The 23,934-nt window shown below is 38.8% G+C and overlaps 2 protein-coding genes across 3 annotated transcripts in view; one reads left to right on the plus strand and one right to left on the minus strand.

Annotated features, from left to right (window-relative positions):
* Positions 1-574: 574 nt before the first annotated feature.
* Positions 575-4,520, minus strand: LOC144662292 (alpha-1A adrenergic receptor-like). The gene is made up of 2 exons (XM_078523075.1): positions 4,052-4,520; positions 575-1,903 (listed from the first exon to the last, which is right to left on the minus strand). The coding sequence occupies exon 2, from the start codon at positions 1,820-1,822 to the stop codon at positions 803-805; it is 1,020 nt and encodes a 339-aa protein (XP_078379201.1). The 5' UTR covers positions 1,823-1,903; positions 4,052-4,520; the 3' UTR covers positions 575-802.
* Positions 4,521-8,393: 3,873 nt separating this feature from the next.
* LOC144662169 (uncharacterized) overlaps positions 8,394-23,934 on the plus strand; it is a 54,286-nt gene continuing 38,745 nt past the window's right edge. The window contains exons 1-9 of one of the 2 annotated variants that reach the window (XM_078522933.1): positions 8,394-8,581; positions 15,078-15,174; positions 18,517-18,940; positions 19,084-19,505; positions 21,555-21,674; positions 21,763-21,795; positions 22,343-22,711; positions 23,175-23,204; positions 23,836-23,906. In XM_078522933.1, coding sequence (XP_078379059.1) covers positions 15,090-15,174; positions 18,517-18,940; positions 19,084-19,505; positions 21,555-21,674; positions 21,763-21,795; positions 22,343-22,711; positions 23,175-23,204; positions 23,836-23,906 — 1,554 coding nt within the window. In that variant the 5' untranslated portion in view covers positions 8,394-8,581; positions 15,078-15,089. Of the gene's footprint in view, positions 8,582-14,275; positions 14,828-15,077; positions 15,175-18,516; positions 18,941-19,083; positions 19,506-21,554; positions 21,675-21,762; positions 21,796-22,342; positions 22,712-23,174; positions 23,205-23,835; positions 23,907-23,934 lie in introns of those variants that run through there. The other variant, XM_078522925.1, reaches the window with a different exon arrangement.

Consider the following 23,934-nt stretch of genomic DNA (forward strand, 5'->3'; position numbering starts at 1 on the left):
GTTATAAGGCACGTTGATGGAAGCATTATATTGGCTAGAGCGACAGGACATAAAGCGTCCCTTCCGCCATTCGATTTTCAATACGGCGTACGACGAATAAAAACGAACACGTCATTGAAAAAGCCGTAACGCCGCTGTTATCGTCGTGTCATTGTCGCAGCCTGGTCAAAAAGTAACTGTATTCAAGGTATTTGTGGCTCTTTTTCTGCCGCGTTTAAAGTAATATTTATTATTTTATGTCGGGAGCGGTAGAATACTCTGTTGAGTTAAATTTGTCCACTCACTTATAGTGTCCATTGCAGCAAACTTTGGTCAGTTGTCGACAAGCTATTTAGTAAAAATAACACTCGAAATGTCAATACATTTAGGTTAATTACGCTTCTGGTGAGTGAGCATGCGCACTTAGACGTCTTACATCACAAAATAAAATCGGTCCAATCATCCGTTTTCAAACAGCTTGTGCTGTTTTAATATAATGCCGGGCTCACGAGTTCATTCTAGCACCGATAAAAAATTAAGCCAACAAATGAAAACCCAAAATAAAATACACCTACATGCATTCAAAAGTAACGAAAACAGACTTTATTGTTATTTCTTTCTTGGCAGCAGGTAGTTCAAATTATGGCTTGCAAGAATTCAGACATTGTGTCAATTAGCACACAGTTATTACTCTATTGCCTCTCCTTTTTTCTCCAGTAAAAGCAAATAAATTTAAATCGCAAAAATGATTTATCAAACTAATTAACTGAATTGGATGGCATTTAAGTTCACACCAGTTTGCCATTGGATCTGGGGTAAAACTTCAGCTGTTAGTTGTCGTTACTCTGGATGGCTCAATGCCGACTCGAGACCAGCCAGAAATCGGACGTCGCCATTTCCTAACTCCGAGCATTGTCAAGGCAGTCGTTCTATATCTCCTGCTCCTGGCAAAATAAATGTATGGGTTAATGAACGAGTTCCACAACGAAATGGTCTCCGCCCACAGGAAGGCCTCATAAAACCAACTCTTGGATCTTGAAACACAGAGAGGTAAAATTAAGAGAGGAATCCACGTAATGACAAACACACCGATTACGATTGCAAATGTCTTGGCAGCTTTTCTCTCCTTTAATGTTTTCTTAGCGGTTTTCCTTTCGTCTTGGCTATCGGCTGTTTGTTGGTTTGGATCTTCTTGGTCTCGATATCTCATGGCGACGATTTTTTTACGTTGAGCATGAGCAACCTTAAAAATGTATGAGTACATCAAAATGGTTGCCAGAAGCAATGTTATGCAGTAACACAACAAGAAAAAATGGCTTGGCTCGAAAAATGAATAAGATGTAGCGATGGCTGCAGATAACAGCCAGGCAATAAATATAAATATGAAAGCAAATCTCTTTGTGACTAGCTTTGGGTATCGCAAGGGCCATCGTATGGCCGTTAGTCTGTCAATCGTGATTCCAAGTATACTTCCGATGGAGGCTAACATGGCCAAGTGACCTACAAAACTTTTGTTCATGCTGTAGGTTGTGTTCGTTCTGAGCTCTTGATACCAGATTACGTTGATGACGAAAAGAGGCACGTATATCGCTGTCACTAGTAGGTCAGCTGACGAGAGACTGAAGATGAGGAAGTCTGGAACAGAACGAAAAATGGCATTTTTTGCGATTGCGAGGAGCACGAGGCAGTTCCCGAACATCCCGAGAATGAATACAACGACGTGGATGAAAGATAATGTCGCAACTGTAGTCAGACTCAAGTCCCAGTCGACTTGCGAGTCATGATCATTAGAACAGCTTGTGCATTTCGGAAAACCGATTTCGTTTGTCGTGGTGTTATTCATTGTTTTTCAGCGAAATCAAACTAAACTAAAGGGTGAACAAGTGTTTCTGTCAACTGTGTTTCTTGTCAGTTCCAGTGAGATCTGCAAAGAGAAAAATTTGGGTGAGAAACCATGTTAATTACTGGTGCTGATTGCTCCTTTCTCAAACTACAATAATAGAAGTCTAATCTTCACTCAAATACTATTTTGTTGCGTTTAACTGCACACAGATGCACTTTACAAAAATGATGCAACTTGTGTAATTTGCTACGCGCTCCGGTTTTTCATTGAGTAAATGCAAATCTAAAAAATCACAATGAAACTGTTGGCTTGGGGAGGTGGAGGGGGGGGGTGGGGCGGAAAGAATTCTGTTATGTTTCGCTCAAAATATACATCGCCAGAACGCGCGGCGGGAGCTGAGGGAGGAGAGGGGCGGGGGAAAGGGTGGTGCATGGCGCAGATGACTGCACAAAACTGTAAAACTATGGGGGTTGTAGCCAGGCATGGTTACCTTAACAATCATGTGAAGGAGATGAAAAGTTGACACTGGCTAGAAACGTATTTTTAGGTTTTTAGGTTTTAGACCTTTAAATTTAGGACGTTATGGTTGTCGTGACAACCAACGTCGAAATGAAACAAACGTCTTGAGCCAAAGCATTCATTTCTTTTGAAAGAAACCTTTAGTTGAAGTCTATTTTTAGATGGTTTAATAAACAAATGACAAATTGCCCTAAATTTCTTTTTCCTTCCCTTGCATAAAACGTTAAACGTAATTACCTTCCCTTGCATAAAACGTTAATTCTGTAGATTGCTGGATTGTAATATTGAAGCATCTAAGTGCGAAAAGAAAATTCCAATTTCACTCTGTGGGCACGTGGTTTATGAGTAACTTTAACTGCTAGCTGAATAGATACAATACACGCTCAATTGTGGCTAGTAGTAAAACATATAAATAGGAAAACTAGGATGGATAAACAAGATCTTAATGTTGTGTATAACTCCTTACTATTTAACAATGCCATCGTTTTCGTGTGCTTCTTTGTGACGTAACACTTCACAGGAACCTCCCTCCCACTGTCAGCTCACAATAGCACAGCAAAGCCGGTTTACTGGGCATTGAAAACCGTAAAACAAAACTGAATACTCCTGTTGTGAATTTTAGTTGTGTGAGCAGTTCAATTAATCTTAATTTGTCAGTCTTGTTTCACTGAATTTAGTTTTTACAGTTTTGGTGACTGTGAAAGTCCGAGTGATCACTGATGCTCGAGTTTTAATTCGAGTTTGAGAAGTTAATCACTTTTGAGTTTCGAATTCATTGACAGCATCAAAATAGCTGTGCCGATGGCAAAATATCTACCCAACTGAACATTGAGCCATTCAACATCATTACTTAGCTGCTATCAAAGGTTGTGCTTTTTGAAGTTCTAACAAGCTTTTCTACCTGAAATTTCTAAACCAAACAGTCTCAAATTTGTTACGGTTAACAGTTAGATATGCCACGCAATGTCAGATTCAGATCATGAAGTATGACGCATATTTGTATATTTGTTTGTACCCAACTGAACATTGAGCCATTCAACATCATTACTTAGCTGCTATCAAAGGTTGTGCTTTTTGAAGTTCTAACAAGCTTTTCTACCTGAAATTTCTAAACCAAACAGTCTCAAATTTGTTACGGTTAACAGTTAGATATGCCACGCAATGTCAGATTCAGATCATGAAGTATGACGCATATTTGTATTTTCTGACTTGACCTACGTGCTTGAGAAAATCAGCAATTGAAATCGTCTTATTTAAAAGAGAGCCGGTTAAAAATTCGCCAGTTAGTACTTTAAAGCATTAAAAAAACACTAGTGTATTCGGAACACATTTTTTAATGTAACAGTGCCATGTGACACGGTAAATTGGACAACAGACTTTGCTAACGTGAACAGAGCAACCAATCTGTGTTAGACATATTACTGAGACGAAAGTTTCAATGGAATTGCGCATAAAAAAAAATATTGAGAAAGCGAGGTTAAAAAAATGCTCTTCAATGAAACTTTAAACTTATTAATGAAACAAATACAGACTCACGAACGATCGATCACGAAATGAGATAAATTATCCGTGTTGTTGTTGAATGAATACGTCCATGACTGTCTATCCAAAATCGCCGGTTAGTTAAGTAAATTTTTACTTTAATACTATCGGAAGAACTTAAATTGAATCACTTCAGATAAGGAATACTTCATAGAGTACTTTACTTACCAAACAAATACCATCGACAAGCCAGGTTGAATTCCTGAATCTACTGCTTAGTAACTGAACACGCCAAAATTATTTTAAAACTGTAGTTTCGATATAACCCTGGCGGGTTTAAGTCCTGTACCGCCTAAGTAATTCAAACATTGGTTAAACAGAGGAAAAAGCAAAACAACAATGCGAAGTTCAGGTTCAAGCCACCAGCATAGACCCTTAGTCAGCAGTCATCATTTATATTTCTTTCGACTACGACTGCCTTTTGGATAACGGCTCTTGAACAAAACAATTAACATACGACTTTAGCCGAGACGTTATGAAAAGACTCGCCCATCCGTAAACCACGCTATGGGTAACACTACAATGAACTCAAACAAAGAAGGCTATCTGAAGTATCCATAAATAGAATTCTTTCACGTTATTGAGGCCTGAAGTCATTTGCTAATTGCATTGAATAGAAGAATGGCTCCCAGTTTGATAACATAGGGAGTGTACGTTATAGCATCATCCATTAATCTTATCTCCTCACGTCAGTAGACGCATAGATGAGATGAGATTTGATAGATGAGTTTTGAGCAAGTAATAATAGGTTTGTTGTGGATAATGCCGAGTAACCACAAGAGAAAGCAAATTAAGCTATCAATAATGCATGTAATTATCAAAGAAGAGCTATACGGTATATGCATTAATATTAGCTTCTAATATTAGAACCTATAATTACATGGGTGGCTTGTACTCCGGCAGTGGTCAGATTTATCTCATTTCTATTTACCCTCCGGATATTGTTTACATGGAGACCAAGTGAAATTATACAAACTCAAGGCATCTGTGCCGTTACTGTATTTTTTTTTTATGGATTTAGGAGTGAAAGAATATCTAAACATCAACTGAGCATTTTAATTAAACGTGTAATAAATAGCTACAATCCCGGACGAAACCTGTTGAGACAAACGCATTTCACAGATTTTCGCGAACGTCTTGACTGGCAAGCTTGTTAAAAACATGTTATCCCCCTCTCCCCCAACTCAATGTTGTTTTACGGGGTTTGCAATTCACCAGGCTTTGTTTTCATAACACGATAACATTGACAACTTTGAAATAGGGGAGCGGGGATTGACAAACATGAGTTGTAGTCTCGAGACTGAAAACCTATTGCCCTCAGATCCTATGTGGAGGATAGTGTAACTCATCCTATTAACACTGGCTGTTTTGTCATGCAATTCTAAGAGCGCATTCTTTTGGGATTATTCTAGCTATTCTCATTCCGGCTTAGGAATAACAGAATACGCGGAATATCCATTCCCAAAAGTACGCGGTACGCATATATTCTGAAAGCGGAATACTCGTGGCAAAGGTGACCTGAGAACTATTGTATCTGTGCACGCGCGAGTTACGAATGTTGCAATTAAGAAATGCTAGTGTCTTCCACTGAGGCTTCTGTGAATCCTTAATACCCATTTGTTTAATACGGTAACAGACATTTTCCCAACCATGGCTTTTTTCATGTTCATGGCTTTTGTACGGCCAAGTTAAAGTCAGTCACTTTTTAAAACTTCATCTGTCTCGACCACCCAACTGTACCTTTATTGTAATACCAGAAAATGGGTGTTTCGGATGCCCTAGCACCACTGAAGGCACGGAACAAAGACCTAGAACACTCGCTTCAACTAAAAAAATCCGACATTTTGGATACTCCATTCTATTTTTTCGAGTCTGGGGACCTGAGGCGGCCAGCTTTGTATGATTTCCCGCCAAAACTATCCCAAAATATCGAATATTCTGCCTATACCAAGTAAACCGTTTTCTGTTCATTCACGGTCTTCATTAGGGAAAAATAAAAGAAAGCATTGGCCACACCCAGATTGTCTCTTTTAGGGGTCTATTTCGTGTTTCCGACTAGCATTCCCGTCCTTTCATATGTAAGTATCCGCTCCCCACCCCTCTCCGTGAAAACTGTTGAATTTTTGGTCAAACGTAGCGATCTCAAGAAGTGCTTACATGACTACAAAGTAATATTTTGCAAACATTAGTTCAGTTTGGCATGCTGTATGTGCCATCAGTTCCAAAAAACAAAACAAAAAAACTTTTTTTTAAATTTTATTTTCAGAATCAAAGAGGAGAACAGATAAAACAGCTAACAGCAACATGAGGTAGGCAAACTAGACTGTTATGAATTCAGTTATTTAGCTGACACAGGCGCGTAGGAGGGGGGGTTCGAGGGGTTCGAACGAACCCCCTTTGGAGGTCAATAATAGAGGACTGAAAACACAAACTGTTGATTTTCAGCTTTTAGCAAATAGTGGGGGAATGGAAAACAAACTTTGAGTGTTGCAGCTTTTAAAAAAAACGCTAAAAGTATCGGGAAAGTATTAAATTGTTAGGAGAATGGGCTCTCCTCACTGGCTCTCAATTTCGGGGGACCCAGGTGATACGTCCATATTTAGTGCATATTGACGCTTTGACGCTTCTTTTAGTACATTGACGGTAGAGCCGGGGGGTGGATAGCCTCCCACGCAGTCGTTCTTAGGGGCGATCGTGTTGATCGCCCCTAAGAAGGACTGCGTGGGAGGCTAGGGGGTGGGGCTTAAGCATTAACCCTAAGATGTAGTGTACTAAGCCGGTATGTATGTATGAATGTATCAAGTTAACAAAATGCCGGAAATTTTGTTGTTATGACTAAAAATACCTGTTATTTTGAACTCCATCGAGTTTGAAATATTGACGTGCACAATGCTGAAAATAGCATTTCCGGGCCTCTACATTTCAAATGATTCTGGGGGGACATGCCCCCAGACCCCCATAGAGGCTCGCGCCTTCGGCGCTCGTATTTAATAACCCCCAAATAAATATTCCTGTCAATACGAACACCCTTCCAAAAACCTCAGCTACGCGCCTGTGACAGTTAATTTAACACAGCCTGCCGAAAAGCCAGAGAAGTATTATATCAAATACGAGCGACAGTGTTTCAACGGGATATCCAAACATCGAGAAGAGATGGAGTAAAGGGAGAAATAAAACCGTAAAAATCTTTGCTAATTAAAACCAGGTACATTGTGTCCAAACCTCCTTCGCGATTATGATTTTCTTTGTTTTAACTTGATAAATTATTATTGATGCGTTTGAGAAGCTTACTTCAAAGCTTAAGATAAATAATAATAATAATAATAATAATAATAATAATAATAATAATAATTAAATATTTATAGTGCGCAAACTATACATGTAAAAAATGATCAAATGCGCATCACAAATTTGGGGAATCCTTCGTCTTGACGGTTTAAACCGACGAAACGAACGCTGACTGAGTATCCTGAAATTAATATTTCATTTGTATATACATCATTTTAATTTGGGGTACGCATAAAGTTGGTGTTGCTGATTAATACAACTACCATGATTCCCTGCCGGCGTGTATTTGAAATGTTCATTTTTTTTTTTATTCTTGATAAAAAAATATGAGAGTACTGCATTACTAGAGATGCGCGGTGTTCTAATGGCAAGTGTGCGCGGTCTGGAATAGTGCCTGGGAATTTAAACACGTTGCTCTCATAGTGCCTCTCTCCACCTATGTTTATAAAGGGGTACCGGCAAATTAAATGCTGGGGGTAGCCCTTTGATGCACCAGCATCCCATCCAGCGGGGGTGGGGGGGGGGGGATGTAGTCTCTTCATGGATGTATGGGCCACTAGGCTCGAACGCGGACTTTAATTATTTTATTGTTTACTCTGTCGTTTCCAAATTTTTCGATAAGCTATTTCGACGAAGTAAGTGAGACCCTATTTTCTTGTTCTTCCCGAATGACCGGACGGTCACGATTTAATACTTAAGTTTTTGCAAACATGGCATGACGAATACATGTCAACAAAGACTAACGTCCGACATCTTCTGTTTTCCTATTTATTTGCCGGGGCTTTCGTTGCCCATTACATGGCAAAACGGAAAAAAATGATATCATGATCAATCATTATTCCTTTGACATAGTATTCGCTTAAAATGTAAAAATGAAATATATGTATATTCTGGACCAAGCTGCTTAGGCTAGAAGCATTTTTTTGGTTTCGGCGTTAGCCTCGTCTGTCTCTTTCTCTCACTTTCACGTTCTCTCTTTTTTTTTATCTTTATTCAAAGACCTTTAGTTTAGTTACCAGCTGTTTTCCACGAAATGATAAAGGAAAACATCGCTGAAGGTAGCCAGCTGCATACAAAGCGTGAGAACAAGGTAGTGTAGCGTGGTTGGACGCCTGCCATGCAACAATCTGAACAATAAAACAAAACGTCACTGCGTGATGTGTTCGCTTGGCAATAATTATTAGATCAAAATATATAGACCTGTATTTTTACAAAAAAAAGCAGCGACATCTAGTGTATGAGTCGGTGAATGAATGTTAAATTTAGATTTCCATGACGTTTATGAAAAGGAAAACATTACAAAAATACATATTTATGAAAAAGAGCTTTAAAATTATCATACCCACAATTCGGCAGCTTTAGAGACTCTGGAATTGACAACTGACAACGATAACGAAGTAACGAAGCGAGGTGAGTCCTTAACTTTCTATCAAATTTGGTAAAAGCGTTTTCTTTTCTCGGAATATTTTTGCTATTTTAAGCTTTCCATCGAGTAGCTTGGCATAATAAAGTAGGTTAAAGGAGTGCGCTGTTTTGATAACATCTGAAAATAAAATCAAGGACACACATCGAGTATATTTTGAAAACTGAGAACATAACGTATGCTTATTTGTATATGAACCGTATTGATGCGACTGGACAAAATCGATGCGGAAACAATATCAATATGAAGGACTGTACGAAATGCAAAGTTACTCGAAGCGATCCATTGTTTACATACAGGGTTAATTTATTTCTCATGATGTAGCATAGTAATATTTCAAGCTTATTTGAATTGGTGATCAATGCCTTTATTTTTTAAGAGAGATTCCTAAACTAGCAGTAAAGCGCAATAAAATTGCTTCAAAAAGGATGTATGTACCTACATGGTGGAAAATCGTCCGTTAAACACAAGCCTTTTAACAAAGGTTGCGATTTTCAACGAATGCAAATTCGCCGGTATCGAAACACAGGTCGCTTTCTACAAAATAAACTTCAAATTTAAAATTTGTGTAAACACGAAAATGCATGTCTTCAGTGCATTTGTAAAACTCCCGATTCATTTCAAGATGTTATAGATTATAGCTGTTACAACTTTAAGCGAAATATTCAAAAATTGGAACTTGATAGTAAATACGGTATTCGTATGTTGTCATTTGTTTGCAATGCAATCAAATTATTGTGTATGTGATATCAACCGTGACACAACCAAAGACATCTGTATGTTTTTTTTTCTGCTTTCTGCGTAATTGTCAAATATTGCAGACAAATGTAGCAGACAAAGGTTGAGGATAATTATATATTTTTTATTTCAAACGTGTCGGACGTGGTGAATCGAAGAGCAGGAAAATTAGCACCCTTAAATTGCCCGCCATTTTGAAACCTACGAACTCGTGTGGGAGTCTGGGCACTTCCATATATCGTTCGTTGCTTCATTTGTGTTTATTATGCTCTTTACAAAATCAGCCAAAAAAATCACCGACGTACTTTTTAAGGAACTCAATCCGGTACAGAGACGCTGTGCTTTGAAATTTTGTTTCAAACAAGTTAGTGACTCTCGATTTTGTAGAAAAGTAAGAATGCACCTCTTAGTTAAGGAACGTAAAAAAATCTTAATTTTTATCAATCATAGTATCGATTTAAAATTATTATAATGTAATATCAATTTGTCCTTGGTGATAAGTCGTAACGTAAATTATTTCATAAATACACGAACCCAAAAGCATGTATTTGCTTTTACACAGAGTTGAGCGAACGTTTGATCGAGTGGCAGTTTCACCGAACGTTCACAAACCGAACAATATTCGTCCAACGTCGCGTCCCATGTGGTTACCGGTGCTAAATAGAAGGCTTCCACGGTATTTGTTACTCTCGATATTGGCTAGGTAGCGGAAATCTATCAATATTGCTAGAAACAGCACCTTAAAATAAGTATAATAGCCATGTCTGAGAGTCTTATCTGGCGAAATCGCGAAAATATAGTTCCACAAAGTCGGGGTACTCTATAAACTGCGTTTCTACCCAGCAGGGACAAACCTGCCCCCAAGCATACAAGTGTCTGTAAAATTTCCCTTCTTTGCCATTTTACAAGTTACAACTCACCCCACAAACCAGACCTATTTAATGATTTTGAGTTGCTCTTTTCAGCAGTATAGACAGATTTTCGCTACATGGCAAGTACATGGCCGAAATCAAAAAGGTGAAAATAAAAAACCGTGAGGGTCTATATAGTTTTACACTGTTGGAAGTTTCCTTTGTTGCACAGCAGTGGTTGAAAGTCTAGAATCAGTTAGACTTAAGTTAATTTTTTAGTTGCTTACAGCGCTAGTGGAATGTAACTATATAGCAATTTGACTTGCTTTTTGTTTAAATTTTTGTAAAACCCTGTTTGCCGTTTCTGCTGACGAAATGGCACAATGCTCCAATGTTTACCGCAAACGAGACAGTTGAAGTGTTTCGTCTCAGGCATTTGTTTAAAGCGACCATTTGTTTAACTCACATACAAGTTTATCGAATGATCACTTGCTTGTTGTAGCACTTAACAAGAAGTATTAAAGGAACTGTTAATCGAAGTTTCGATGATCTCAAGGTCATTCTTGAGATTTAAGAATTCGTTGAAATGCCATTTTGTTTAATGAAAAGAGTTGAATTTGAAATCTCATTAATATAGGCTAGTAGGCGTTATGGCATGTTACTGAATTCAGAAACTGAAGCATTCAGTGATAGCTTCAGTTTCTGAATTCAGTTACTGAATTCAGAAACTGAAGCTATCACTGAATGTTCGCGATGTTATTTTTTAGTCAATGATATGCCATCACACACACAGAAATGCCTTCTAATGATATTCAAATACAACTATTTTAATTAACAACTTTGTCATTCCACGAACTTTTTAATCTTGATCACGATCTTGGATTCATCGAAGCGTCGAATGGCATTAATTACCTCTAAAAAATTCTTAACAATTTTTTTGTCAGCGAGTCAAACAAATGGTAGCTATTGAACTCTCACGTATAGTTTCTAGGGCGGAAGGAGCATGGAAGGCCATGAACAGATCAAACAGTAAGATGAAAGGGAGGGGTAAAAACGACGAATCTAAAGAAGGAGGGAACAAAAGTGATCTTTTCTAATCACAATGGAGCTTTATTCTGTGTTAAACCAATTTAGAAGAGTTGTATATACGATAACCAAAACCAAGTAATGGCCACATCGAGGTCCAAGATTTTCTTTATATTTACCAGCACCGAACAAATGAAAATTTCAGCAAAAGCAGCAAAAGTGACGAATGATAATTTTTTTGTTCTTCTCTGCAAAAATGTTACAATACCCACGACCATTTGCGAGGGGTAGGCTCTGATAGTTTCGCATGACGAGCCCAAAGAACGTCTGCGTAGGAGGCTACCAGTCTACTTTAATACTATAATAATTTATGTCGCTATTGCGCTTTATATTTAAAGCAGTTTAGTGTGTTTTCTTGGACTTGAATTGCATTCGATGTGACTAGCTAAAATAGACGTACCTACGTATCAATGCTTTTACGCAACAAATATTTAAAAATGAAAGATTACAATGAAAATGACAAACGAAAGGAAACCTGAATGAAACTACAAGACCCGTCGATACGGGACATTATATGCTTAGTTCCCCGAGGCACAAAGTTAGCCCTTCAGTTTCAAATTTATAGTTCAGAAATTAGTTCAGTTTCAAATTAATTCAGTTTCAACGTGACTAAAATGGACGTACGAATTGGGCCTTTAAAACGGATAACATGTCCAGTCTCAGACTGAGGCCCTGCAAAACAGTCAAAGTATTAGCAGTACGTCTAGAAACAATTGACACGTACTCCTCAAATGGTACAACTTATATAAATTAGTAAAAGTTTTACTTGTTTTAATTTAATGTTTTAATGTTCACAACCCCATGCTTTTACGAATTAATTATTTATAAATGAGATATTTCAATAACAATGGCTAACGAAAGGAAACCTGAATGAAACCACAACACCCTTCGAGTCGGGACATTGTATGCTCAATTCCCTATTTGTCATGCCATGATGGACGCGGACAAGATGGAGCACAAAGTTAGCTAGTCTTTCAAGTTTGAAATTAAGTTAAAGAAGAGAATTCTCTAAATATTTAATGGAATAAACGTGCTCGAAAGAAAATAAAAACTATGTATATTGCTACGAAAGGTCGGATAAATTTATCGTTACATGACTGTCGAAGTGACTGACTGGCATAAATATAATTGACAAGATATGAGATATAGAGGATATTACATGGTTGCGCGGAGATATGAAATTTGTTTTCTCGTGTTCAAATAGATATCTCACGAGTGAGCGCAGTGAACGAGTGGGATATCGATTTGAACACGAGAAGATAAATTTCATATCTCCAAGCAACCATGTAATATTTTGTTTATTATATAAACCTACTAATTACGATGTTTTTGACGATTTTCCGAAGATTTCCGACAATTTTCCTAAGATTTCCGAAGATTTGCAAAATGTTGTTCGAAGGTCGTACGAATGTTTCCGAACATTTTCCGAACTTTTCCGAAAATTTCCGAAGATATCCAAGGATTATCGAAGATTGCCGAGGAACTTCGAAGATGTTTCGACTTAATATCGATTTACTTTGGCTCATTCGGCATTGTAACAGGGCAAACTTGTCAGAAAATGTTTTGAAAACGATATCTTCACATGTGAAGATATATATGTTATTTTCACGTGTGAAGATATGATTTTTTCGCGCGAAAGATTTCCTAGTATTTGACTAATGTTTATATAATAAGAAAGATTATAACATCGCAAACCGCGAGAGAAAGATGGCAGGAGTAATAAGTGACTTTCAAACCCTAAATTGCCATGTTGTTTCCTGGGAACGTGTTGGTATGCTTAATTGAGCTGTGTCGCTGATATTTTTAGACATAATAATGTAACTTACTTGGTCCAATACTTGAAATGTTGCACCAACAATTATGCAAGCTGATTGGTCAATTTTGGTCAATGGCTCTACTAATTGAAAAGAGATTAATTTTCTCAGACGTGAAGAAGGACGGTTAACTTTCAAGTGTTGAGAAAAATAAATGGCATAATCCAATCAAATAATGCGACAGGTATTTTTGTGCGTCTGAAGACCAACAAAGGCAAGCGAACCATAGCTACCGGGTATCTGTTCATGGAAGGCAAAGCTCAGAGATGTTGTAACGAGAACAATAACAATATAACTTGTCAAGTTACGTAACAACTCTACTGCGTCACTGTTTCAAAATGAGCGTATATTAGCACGCAGTAGTTAACCTGAGAAACAGCTTGCCCTTGAGAGTGTTTTTCTCTAGGTAAGAGGTTAAATCCGGATTCGGCCCTTCAAACACTTAAACTTGTGAATCTTGAGCCTTAACGGTGCCGAATGAATTTTGCATCGCTTCTTATTTTGTTTAAGAATTATTGTTTTATGTGACGGCACGTTTAAGTGTCTGGTTATTTATTACTGATTCCGGCGATATACAATAATTGAATATGATTATCATCAAACCATTTACTATATGATTATTATCGCGTGCAGATAAAGCTCTCGCAAATCTATAGTGAATAGTAAAATAACTGGGGTTTCAAAACTTGTTTGCTTTCAGGAGTCAGTAGCAAGATGAACTGCTCGCAGCAATTACGGTCTTTTGTTAAGAGCATACTCGGCTTCTGACATCAGTCCACTGAAGTGAACCGTGACTTGAACGAAGCGGGATTGATGCCACCCACGAGTTTGATTAAAGTTCAGTGAAAAGACTTGATTGGATGCGATCATGAATTAACTTGTTTGTTTACCATTCACTGAGCAGATTGCACAAATATAACAATGATGTTAAACCTCAGAACTCCACTTCGTATTTGAAAACAGGCGTTTTGCCAAAATGTCAACCCATGTTTTGTTTTGCCGGAATCACTTGGAGCTGCAGCAATATTTATTTCATAACAATATATTGATTTTGCATTTCAGTCGCCTTTATTTGCCTTTATTGCAGCCGGCCTTGCCGCTCAAACATCGGCAGAATTAGCCACGAGAGACACTGCAATGCAAGAAGAAACTAAATGACCTGATTATGAAACTGCTAGGACCGTGTCTTTAGACGTAAAGAGCCAATATTGAATTTGAATGCAAGAACATTGATGTTGTTTCTTAAGAAGCAAGTTTGGTTGACCTCAAAAATGTCTTTGTGACAAAAAAAAAAAAAAACAGTTTAGAGAGTTTGAAATAGAATAATGAATTACAAACTCGTCATTAATAAAACAATGACAATTGGTCAGGGGGCTTGGAATTTTGCATCGAAAACGAACGAAGCAAATGGCTTAAGAACGATTGCATCATCGACATTTTTGGAAAAAAATGTTGTGAAGTTCAAGGTTCATCATAATCACTGCTTTCCTTTTGGTTTAGCGTTTGGTTTTACAGACCCTTGTACGGTGCCGCGATTTATATGCATCGGTGATTCTTATTTATTCAAGAATTGTTTCTATTATGACTTTAGAAGATTGATGTTTTGAGTACTTTAGTTATTCTGCAAAACAACTTAGTGGGTTACAGACGTTGTGTTCGTTGTTAATTACTTTTTGGACTTGCTTTTGGGCTGCTGAACACAACTGTTGTTATAAACCAAAAAAAAGAAACCTGGTGACTGAAGGTGAGAAAAAATAGTGTTGACTTTTTACTGTAGTTTACGAGGATCCGTGGCGGACTTAATTTGCTTAATTTTGAACAATGAATGACAATGAAACTGACCGAGGTTTATAAATGTAGTATGGGCTTGCTTGCTTTGACGTATGAAACGATCACATTCACGCTATTCCCTTGAGGATATTAATCAAAAGTCATTTCGTTTTAACAAAACGCATCAAAGGACTTAGCTCGGTTGCTTTTGATTCTCTTTACAGCGTCTTCGCAGGATGCTTCTGTTCCAAACTTTTGCACCGCCGTCTTCATGCAGCTTGCTCATTTGGGTGGCTCTTCTTGGATCTTTGGCTGTGCAAGGTAACACATAACTTATAATAAATTTTCTTTCTAACAAATCAATCGCGGCTTAGCTTAAATAATGACGCTTTCGAGCACAGTAAAATTTTTGATCATGAAATAAAATCAAGTCGCTGGTAGATGTGTTGTCTACTTTGTACCTTCATGCTGCGTAAATATGATTGGCCAAGATAGACCTGGTGGTGAATACACCGTTTAGAACCCTTTTTATAAACTTATGTGTTTCGAAAGCATTTAGAAACTAATGACGATGCTTCGAAAGTATTTATAAACAAATAACTTGTTTGAATCTGGATTAATTCAACACCGAAAATTCATGGATAAAGGACACCGGTTCGGGAGACCGCTGTAGGGAATGTTTGTAACAATTTGTGTAGTGTCTCCCACGGCAACACAAAAAATCTATATGGAATGCAAGTTAATGACAAAGAAATTTAACAGATAGGGCCTGTTTTCCTTAGGCGAGAAAGTTACATTTGTATTCTACAACTAATTATTATTCTACAATTAGTTACTAAAATTTGTGTAATAAAGCCGCTCGAAGTAGCTAAACGTATTTTTTTTTGCTGCTGTGAAGAACAAAAATATTTCGAATACAAGCTGGCTGTCCGTTTGGTGGTGACAGAAAGAGTGCTCACTCTTGCATTGCTTTTTCGTGCCTTGGGACTTGTTCAAACAGTTCAAGCGACGTTTTGGTGCTCAACAACGAGGATGCTTGTTTGCGATTTGTATATAACATTCAGTTGGTGCTTATCGTGAGCCTCATGGTTATCGTTTCTTGGGGATTTAGATTTTTTGTAAAACGTTTAATTTCGTGATCTTTGCGGCTTTATGGTTTGGCTCAACATTTTGTTTACTTCTAAAACAAAAGCCTCCCATAGATAAGATAACCCAGTCAGGTGTAGCACACCTTTGTGAGCAAGGAATGCACAGTTACACACCTTTTCGCAGTTTCATTTTCTGACCAGAATTTTGATTTAAAAAAAAAACATTAAAAAAAGAAACTTCTTTACCAAAATAGTTTTGGATTTCGGTTTTGCTGTGATTAATTGCTGTCTTAGCCCTGATAAGGCCCTCGGGCTAGTTGTCGAAATCAAATTCTTTCGATCATTTTGTCATCTCTGATCCTTAGACGTTTTATACTTCTCTTTGGCTTTACTATAAGTGCAGGCACGCTAAAACTTTAATTCATCAGTTTCTTTAATCTTAAGTTTTTACAATTTGAAATGCGCTTCTGGGCTTATTTAAATGGCGCAAGAGTTAAGAATACTACAGACACTTCGGAATCTTGTTGTTATGCAAATACGTTAACAAATTGTTGACGAATTTGATATTTCTGATATTTGCTTTCCAGTGTTATACATCAAACTATGAGCCGAGTGTTGCCATCCATGTTGTGAATTACTCCACTTCCTAAGAATAAGCAGCTTCATCAGATTCAAGCTTTCGGTTTCGCTTTCCTATTAGCTGAGTCATGATTCCACACATCAATTATTCACAGTCAAGTTCAGTATGCATTATTCACACTTTATTAGTGTATAATAACGGGGTTGATAAAGCGTATCTTGTTTAAAGTCAAATACTGTTCGCACGTCATGGATACTATTTCGGCTAATCACATACTGTATCTGGTATTTTTTTTTTTTAATTTCAGTTTTGAAATGTATACTAGAGAATAATAAATATCACTGAAAATTGCTTCAAGTCTTGCCCAAGCTATGTGAAAAAGGTTAAAGTCGGTTCCAATCTTTGAAATCGTGAATGCATGAAGCCAGATGACTCATCACGTGCTGAAACACGGGGCAACTAAAGATCACGTTATTGCCCCTAGGCCTCTCCCGATGCTTGCCCGGGCAGGCTTCCCTTAAAAAATTTATGACGCCGGCTAATACTTGTGGGTGACAATAAGAACTTTAAAGCCCCGGCAAAACGGACGCAACATTTCATCGCAGCAATGTTGGGTCATGTTGTGAGATGTTATGAAGGTGCTGGCCAAATGCATGCAACATTTGAATGCAACATACCGCAACATTGTTGTGCATAACATGTTGCACGCGTTTGGCTACCCTGTTACAATATGTTGCAGCATGTTGGATGGAGCAAATCGAACTAGTGCGCATGCTCAGGCGCAACAATGTTGCCCGAACGTGGCGAAACGAGTACAATATCATGCAACATCTAAAATGTTGGGAAAAAAATTGACCATTTTTAAACTTGATCCAACATCATCCAACATGTTGCAACGGGGTGGCCAAACGATTGCAGCATGCCTTGCCCAACAATGATGGGATATGTTGCGTTGAAATGTTGCGTGCATTTGGCCGGGCATTAAGAGTAAAGAGCTTTCGCCCAAAAAAAAAAAAACACAAAACAAAAGGATCCCCGGCCTGCCGTGCTAACAGTTGTGTGCTAGATCTCAAACTACCTAATCCGGAATCCGACTGATGTAAAGCCAACGCAATGTGGCAATGTCACCCGTTCTAACAAAGAATGCCTTTCCACGAGTATTCAACTTACTTCGCCACCATTTGTTTTACAAGTCTGACAAGTAGCAAAAAGTAAACACTCAGTGAAATAAAAATGTGAAGAATTCTCGTTTTCTTTTGCTTGTTGTGAATTTAACTCGTCAATACTAAAATGATATTACATTGCCTGCTTTCGCTTGATTTTGTTTCAACCAACTTTTTGATTTGTTGTCATCGGTTCCATCAAGTTTGCTCGAAGTTTGTACAGGGCACAGAACAGAAAGGCGGTTGTTCCTTTATGAAATTTTTTTGGCATTATTATCATTTCACGGCATTTATTTTTAGTTGCTACAATAACAAATGTTAAACTATTTCTGGTATTTAAAGCACGCTTTGATTATCTATCATAGTTAGGCGAGAGACAACAAGATATTTTTTCGTGCCTTTTTCTCCTCTCTAGAGGTTAGAAAACTATTTGGTTATTAGGCTGCGTTATCCGCGTTCTTTTACTGGGCGCTTATAGAACACAGACACTGTGAGATGGAGTAAAATGCCTGAAGGAAAAGGCCAAAAGCAATAAGTAACTTCTCTTACTTACATCAAAATTCAGATTTGGCTCAAGAAAATCGTAATGAGCCCAGTAAATGTCAGGGTTGAAAATCGCCCATAAAATTGAGCCTGGACTACCACAAAGGAAACAAATCTGTGTGTTCTTGAAACAACAATGTTAATAATTAACATGTATTCACCTAAGTGGAGAAGTGGAGGTGAATAGTACTTTGCTAATCGCCTCCGAGTTAACCAATCAGCGCGCGCGAAAAGCACTATTCACTCGTGTGGTATATACTAACAATAAATAATAATACGCCTATTTCAGGTTTTGAGGAAGATGTTCGCAATGCATCAACACTCATCTTTTACGCTAATCAAGACAGCATCAGATACATCGATATAAACAACGCTTCAGTTCATGGAGAGTTGATATCTGGTCTGGATGAAGCGAGGGGCTTGGCCTTACTGGTGAGAAAAAGTTGGATCTTTTGGAGTGAACATGTCGGCACAGATACTCCTAACACCATCAGCAGAATGCGTCTCACTACTGGCGCGACCAAGGAAGTTATCTTAACGGATTTGGGTGAGGTGCATAACATTGCTATAGAATGGGAGACTGAACTTATCTACTGGACAGATTACATGTACGAAACGGTTGAGGTTGCTCGCATTGATGGCACCCAGAGAAAGACTCTGTTTTGGCAAGGTGTGGCTAATCCCTATGCAATTGCAGTAGATTCCAGGAGTGGGTGAGTTTTGTAAATGATCTACACTCAGTCTTAAGTATAATACGTTCGGGGAAGAAGTATCGTTAAGGTACAGAAAGAAAAAGAAGGTAATATCATTGCATTAAGTTTCTTCATTTATTTATAAGTATTTGTTTACACTTCAGCTACATGTTTTGGTCTGAACGAGGCTGGGACTTCCCCAGGATTGAGCGAGCTACTCTTGCTGGAACAGAGAGGACATTCATAATGAACGAGCATACCGGGCATTTGCCACAAAATTTAATAAATGGACTGGTCATCGAGTTCACTTCTAATCTGCTGTATTGGGCTGATGCTCAGAATGATGTCATTGAATCTATGAACTTTAATGGTTCTCAAAGAACATTGGTAACCTCGTTTACAAGTATCAATCTGTACCCTCACAGTATAACAATATACAAAGACATTTTGTACGCGAGCGATTATAGAAGTCGAAGCATTGAGAGAGTCAATCTCACTACAGGCGATCATATAAGAAACATGGGGTGGTTAAGTGCTATGAGGGCTTATGGTATCGCTCTAGATGACTCTTCAAGGGAACCCCAAGGTAAGTAGGATAATTAATGACAGCACTAAACACGGTGAAAGTTTTATTCGTTTTAGGAGCTATGTCGCTACATTTATACTAATTTTTCTTATGAACAAAGTTACTGCCAAATTGACAGAGACCTTCAAGTAAAAGTTTGCTAGGGTATAAAACACCAAAGAGGTAATTAACAAAATTTGGGAACATTCATTGCGAAAATTTAGCAGATTTCAGTGCTTATCGAGATTAATTCCCCATCTCAGTTTAACAGTGGAACTGTTATGAGAGGGCCTCTACATGTCTGTAGGTTACGGCTATGTGCAAAATAAATGCTTGCCTCTTTCTTAAGGCTAGTTTACACGAGAAATAAGCGCAAGCATAGGCACAAGCACAACACAAGCACAGGCACAAGCAGAAGCACAAGCACAAGCACAAGCAAATGCACATGCACAGGCACAAGCATAGGCACAAGCACAAGCATAGGCACAAGCACAAGCACATGCACATGCACAGGACAAGCATAGGCACAAGCATAGGCACAAGCACAAGCCCATGTACATGTACAGGCACAAGCACAAGCACATGCACATCAACATTCACATACACATGCACATGCACATGCACATGCACAAGCACAAGCACAAGCATAGGCACAAGCACAAGCACAAGCACGTGCACATGCACATGCACATGCACATGCACATGCACATGCACATGCACATGCACATGCACATGCACATGCACATGCACATGCACATGCACAAGCACAAGTACAAGCACAAGCACAAGCACAAGAACAAGCACATGCACAGGCACGAGCACAAGCACATGCATAGGCACAAGCACATGCACATGCACATGCACATGCACATGCACATGCACATGCACATGCACATGCACATGCACATGCACATGCACATGCCCAAGCATAGGCACAAGCACAAGCACATGCACAGGCACAAGCACAAGCACATGCACAGGCACAAGCATAGGCACAAGCACATGCACATGCACAGGCACAAGCATAGGCACAAGCATAGGCACAAGCACACGCACATGCACATGCACAGGCACAAGCATAGGCACAAGCACAAGAACAAGCATAGGCACATGCACAGGCACAAGCATAGGCACATGCATAGGCAGAAGCATAGGCACATGCACATGCACAAGCACAAGCATAGGCACATGCATAGGCAGAAGCACAAGCACATGCACAGGCACAAGCATAGGCACAAGCACATGCACATGCACAAGCATAGGCACAAGCACATGCACATGCACAGGCACAAGTATAGGCACAAGCACAAGCATAGGCACATGCACAGGCACAAGCACAAGCACAAGCACATGCACATGCACATGCACATGCACATGCACAAGCATAGGCACATGCACAGGCACAAGCATAGGCACATGCATAGGCAGAAGCACAAGCACATGCACAGGCACAAGCATAGGCACAAGCACATGCACATGCACAAGCATAGGCACAAGCACATGCAAGGCACAAGTATAGGCACAAGCACAAGCACATGCACATGCACATGCACAGGCACAAGCACAAGCACAAGCACAAGCACGTGCACATGCACATGCACATGCACATGCACGTGCACATGCACATGCACATGCACAAGCACAAGCATATGCACAAGCACAAGCACAGCGGATAAAACGAACGAACATACTCATTGCGTTTTTCTTATTCTGACCCCAAGCATGATCATAATCGTATACAACAACACAAGGAGAACGAACGATTTGTTTGTAGTGCTTATGCTTGTGCTTATGCCTAGTGAAGACAGCATAACTAAGAAGAATGAGTGTATTCGTTCTTCTCATGTGTTTATGCTTATGCTTTTGCTTATGCCGAGTGTAGACCAGTCTTTAGTGCGTAGTACACGTTTTGTACATACTGTAGTCCACTTGAAGCTTTTCGATTTGGACTAAGCTCGTTACTAGGACGCCAGAGAAGAAAGTTTATCGACACTAGCTTTGTATCACCTTGCGCTTGTGAATAGTATCATGAAAAGCATTATAAACTTTGTGGTATTTTTAATTTTCTAGGAAAGACTGACTGCAAGACAAACACACCATGTAGTCATCTCTGCCTATTGACCCCGAGTGGTTTTCAGTGCGCTTGTCCAAATGGTTACGAATTGCTTCCTGACAATGTAACCTGCAATGGTACGTAGATGCACAATCCTTGTTCCATAATCATCATCTGTGACTCCGTAGCTGGTACTTATGAACTCTCTTTATTCTTATTTTTTAGCTACTGGGCTACCCCCAACGCCACCCGTACAAGGTATGTTAGAGATTCCATTTATCTTATCTCACAAGAAGATAATACTTTGCTGTTCTTTTTCTATTAAAACTCTCTCTTCACCCTCTAATGAGTTTAGAATAGGCAAACGTTGCCCACACTATACAGAGGACTGATCAATAATAAATTATCGTTTTCCTCTAAAAAAGGGTCGCACAAGTATTGGTTAAACCACGCGTCCGAAGTGTCGAAAGACTGGGAAATTGTTTTCGTTGTAAGGGTGATTTTTGTTACACCAGGGTTCCATTCCATACATTTTACTATTTAGTTAACAACTTGACTGAGCTGAGGGGAATTTCGTTTTTTTTTTTGTTTGTTTGTTTTTATTTTTACCGGGAACGGCATCGTAAATAGTTTCGTTACATCTGGTCCGGTTTTCCTCTTTTTTAAAATGTGAAGTTTTCTCTTTTTAAGTTTACGTTCAAATACAGTGTAAGAGAGCGAACGCAGCATTCTATCGTGTTTGTGCTGTGCGTATTATCTGTTTATTTAATTGTTAATAAAACTTTATTATTTTTGGTCTTAAAAGAAATCGAAATACGTCTCATGGATGGAAGCAGCCAATCTTATCTGGAAGGTCGAGTGGAAATCAGGCTCAAAGGAGGCAACGACAGTGACTGGGGGACAATGTGCGATGATCATTTTGACATTCGAGATGCCAAAGTTGCCTGTCAAATGCTCGGTCACGATGGAGCCAAGAGCGTTGTGTGGGCTTATGACTCGTATGGCTCTGGTCCCGAAGACGGTCCTATCTGGCTTGACAACTTAAAGTGTCGAGGAGATGAGAATTCCTTGATGGAGTGTAAACATCGCGGATGGGGTATAAATAATTGCCTTTACTGGGAAGCTGTTGGCGTTGTTTGTAAAAATGAATCCATCCCGACTGTAGCTCCAAATGGTAGGTTATCAAAATCTTGGTCTTCCGCAGTTGCTTAACTTTTACATAATTGATACTGTGAACTTGGCTAAAAGCCGGAATGGGAAATCTTTCTTCCTTGTTAGTGAACTAATGTCAATAGCATTCTCACAGGCATTGCACGCAGTCAATTGTCGGGGGGGGGGGGGGGGGGGGAGGCAAACATAATTCCCAGTACTCAGTTTGAAATAAATTTGAAAGGCGGAGGAAAAGAACCGCAAAAGCGCCATAAAGCACATGTAGAAAATGAAATATGGCTTGTAGAGGTTTGTTACAAGAACTTACCTTGAAAAAGGACATTAGTTTAGCAACATCAATTAGATAAACAAAGCAAACCATGATGATAGCGAAGATGAACTGAACTGCCTAAATAATTTTGTTTAATAATTATATGGCAGTAATGCTTTGCTGTACTTAATGTACATATGTTTTCTTTACCTTTCAGTGACATCTCCAACTGTGGGACCGCCTGCAAGTAAGAAATATAGCACGAGCTACTTAATAGCACCATTTTGAAAGTAGATATCTTCCTTAAAATCGACCATATCTATTTTCGTGACAATTCCGAAGCACATTCATTGGGACATTACAAATCTCAAAATGGTTTAATCGACAGATCAGTGCTTGGATATGTAAAAAATGATAGCTTTGTAGGATTAGTAATATAGATTTCAGAAGTTTGATAACGTCAGATAAAACCACCAGTTCTTATAGCTAGTTCTTATCGCCTACTCGCTTGCATGTGCAAGTGGGAGTGAGGATGGCTCAGTGGTGATAGCGCTCGCCTCCCACCAATGCCCCCATGTGGGATGAGTTTGTTGTTGGTTCTTGCCTTGCTCCGAGGGTATCAGTCTCCGAGAACTCCGGTTTTCCTCCCTCCTCAAAAATACATTATTCCCAAATTGCAATTCGCCCTGGATAGAGGATCCGCATGAAAACCAGCCTTAGGGCTGATGTGGCTTCCACTCTCAATATCGAAGTTATTATTGTTATTATTTTATTTTGTTTATAAAATTATATAGCATCATAGATCCCTAATGCGTGCAAAGGGATAACAAACGTTTTATATTACGCAATAAAATAGGCTTGCTCTACTTTATTATTAGATTTTACTCTTCGCTTGCGAGGTGGGCCTACTGAAAACCAAGGCTACGTGGAAATCACATACAATGGACAGGTAAGAGATCGATATGGGATGAAGTTAA

The sequence above is a fragment of the Oculina patagonica genome, chromosome 1, assembly GCF_052425735.1.
Source record: "Oculina patagonica isolate OP01 chromosome 1, crgOcupat, whole genome shotgun sequence".
Classification (NCBI taxonomy): domain Eukaryota; kingdom Metazoa; phylum Cnidaria; class Anthozoa; order Scleractinia; family Oculinidae; genus Oculina; species Oculina patagonica.

What these genes read in the sequence shown, in the direction of transcription:
- LOC144662292 (XM_078523075.1), bottom strand. Translation starts at nt 1,822, where the DNA reads ATGAATAACACCACGACAAACGAAATCGGTTTTCCGAAATGCACAAGC.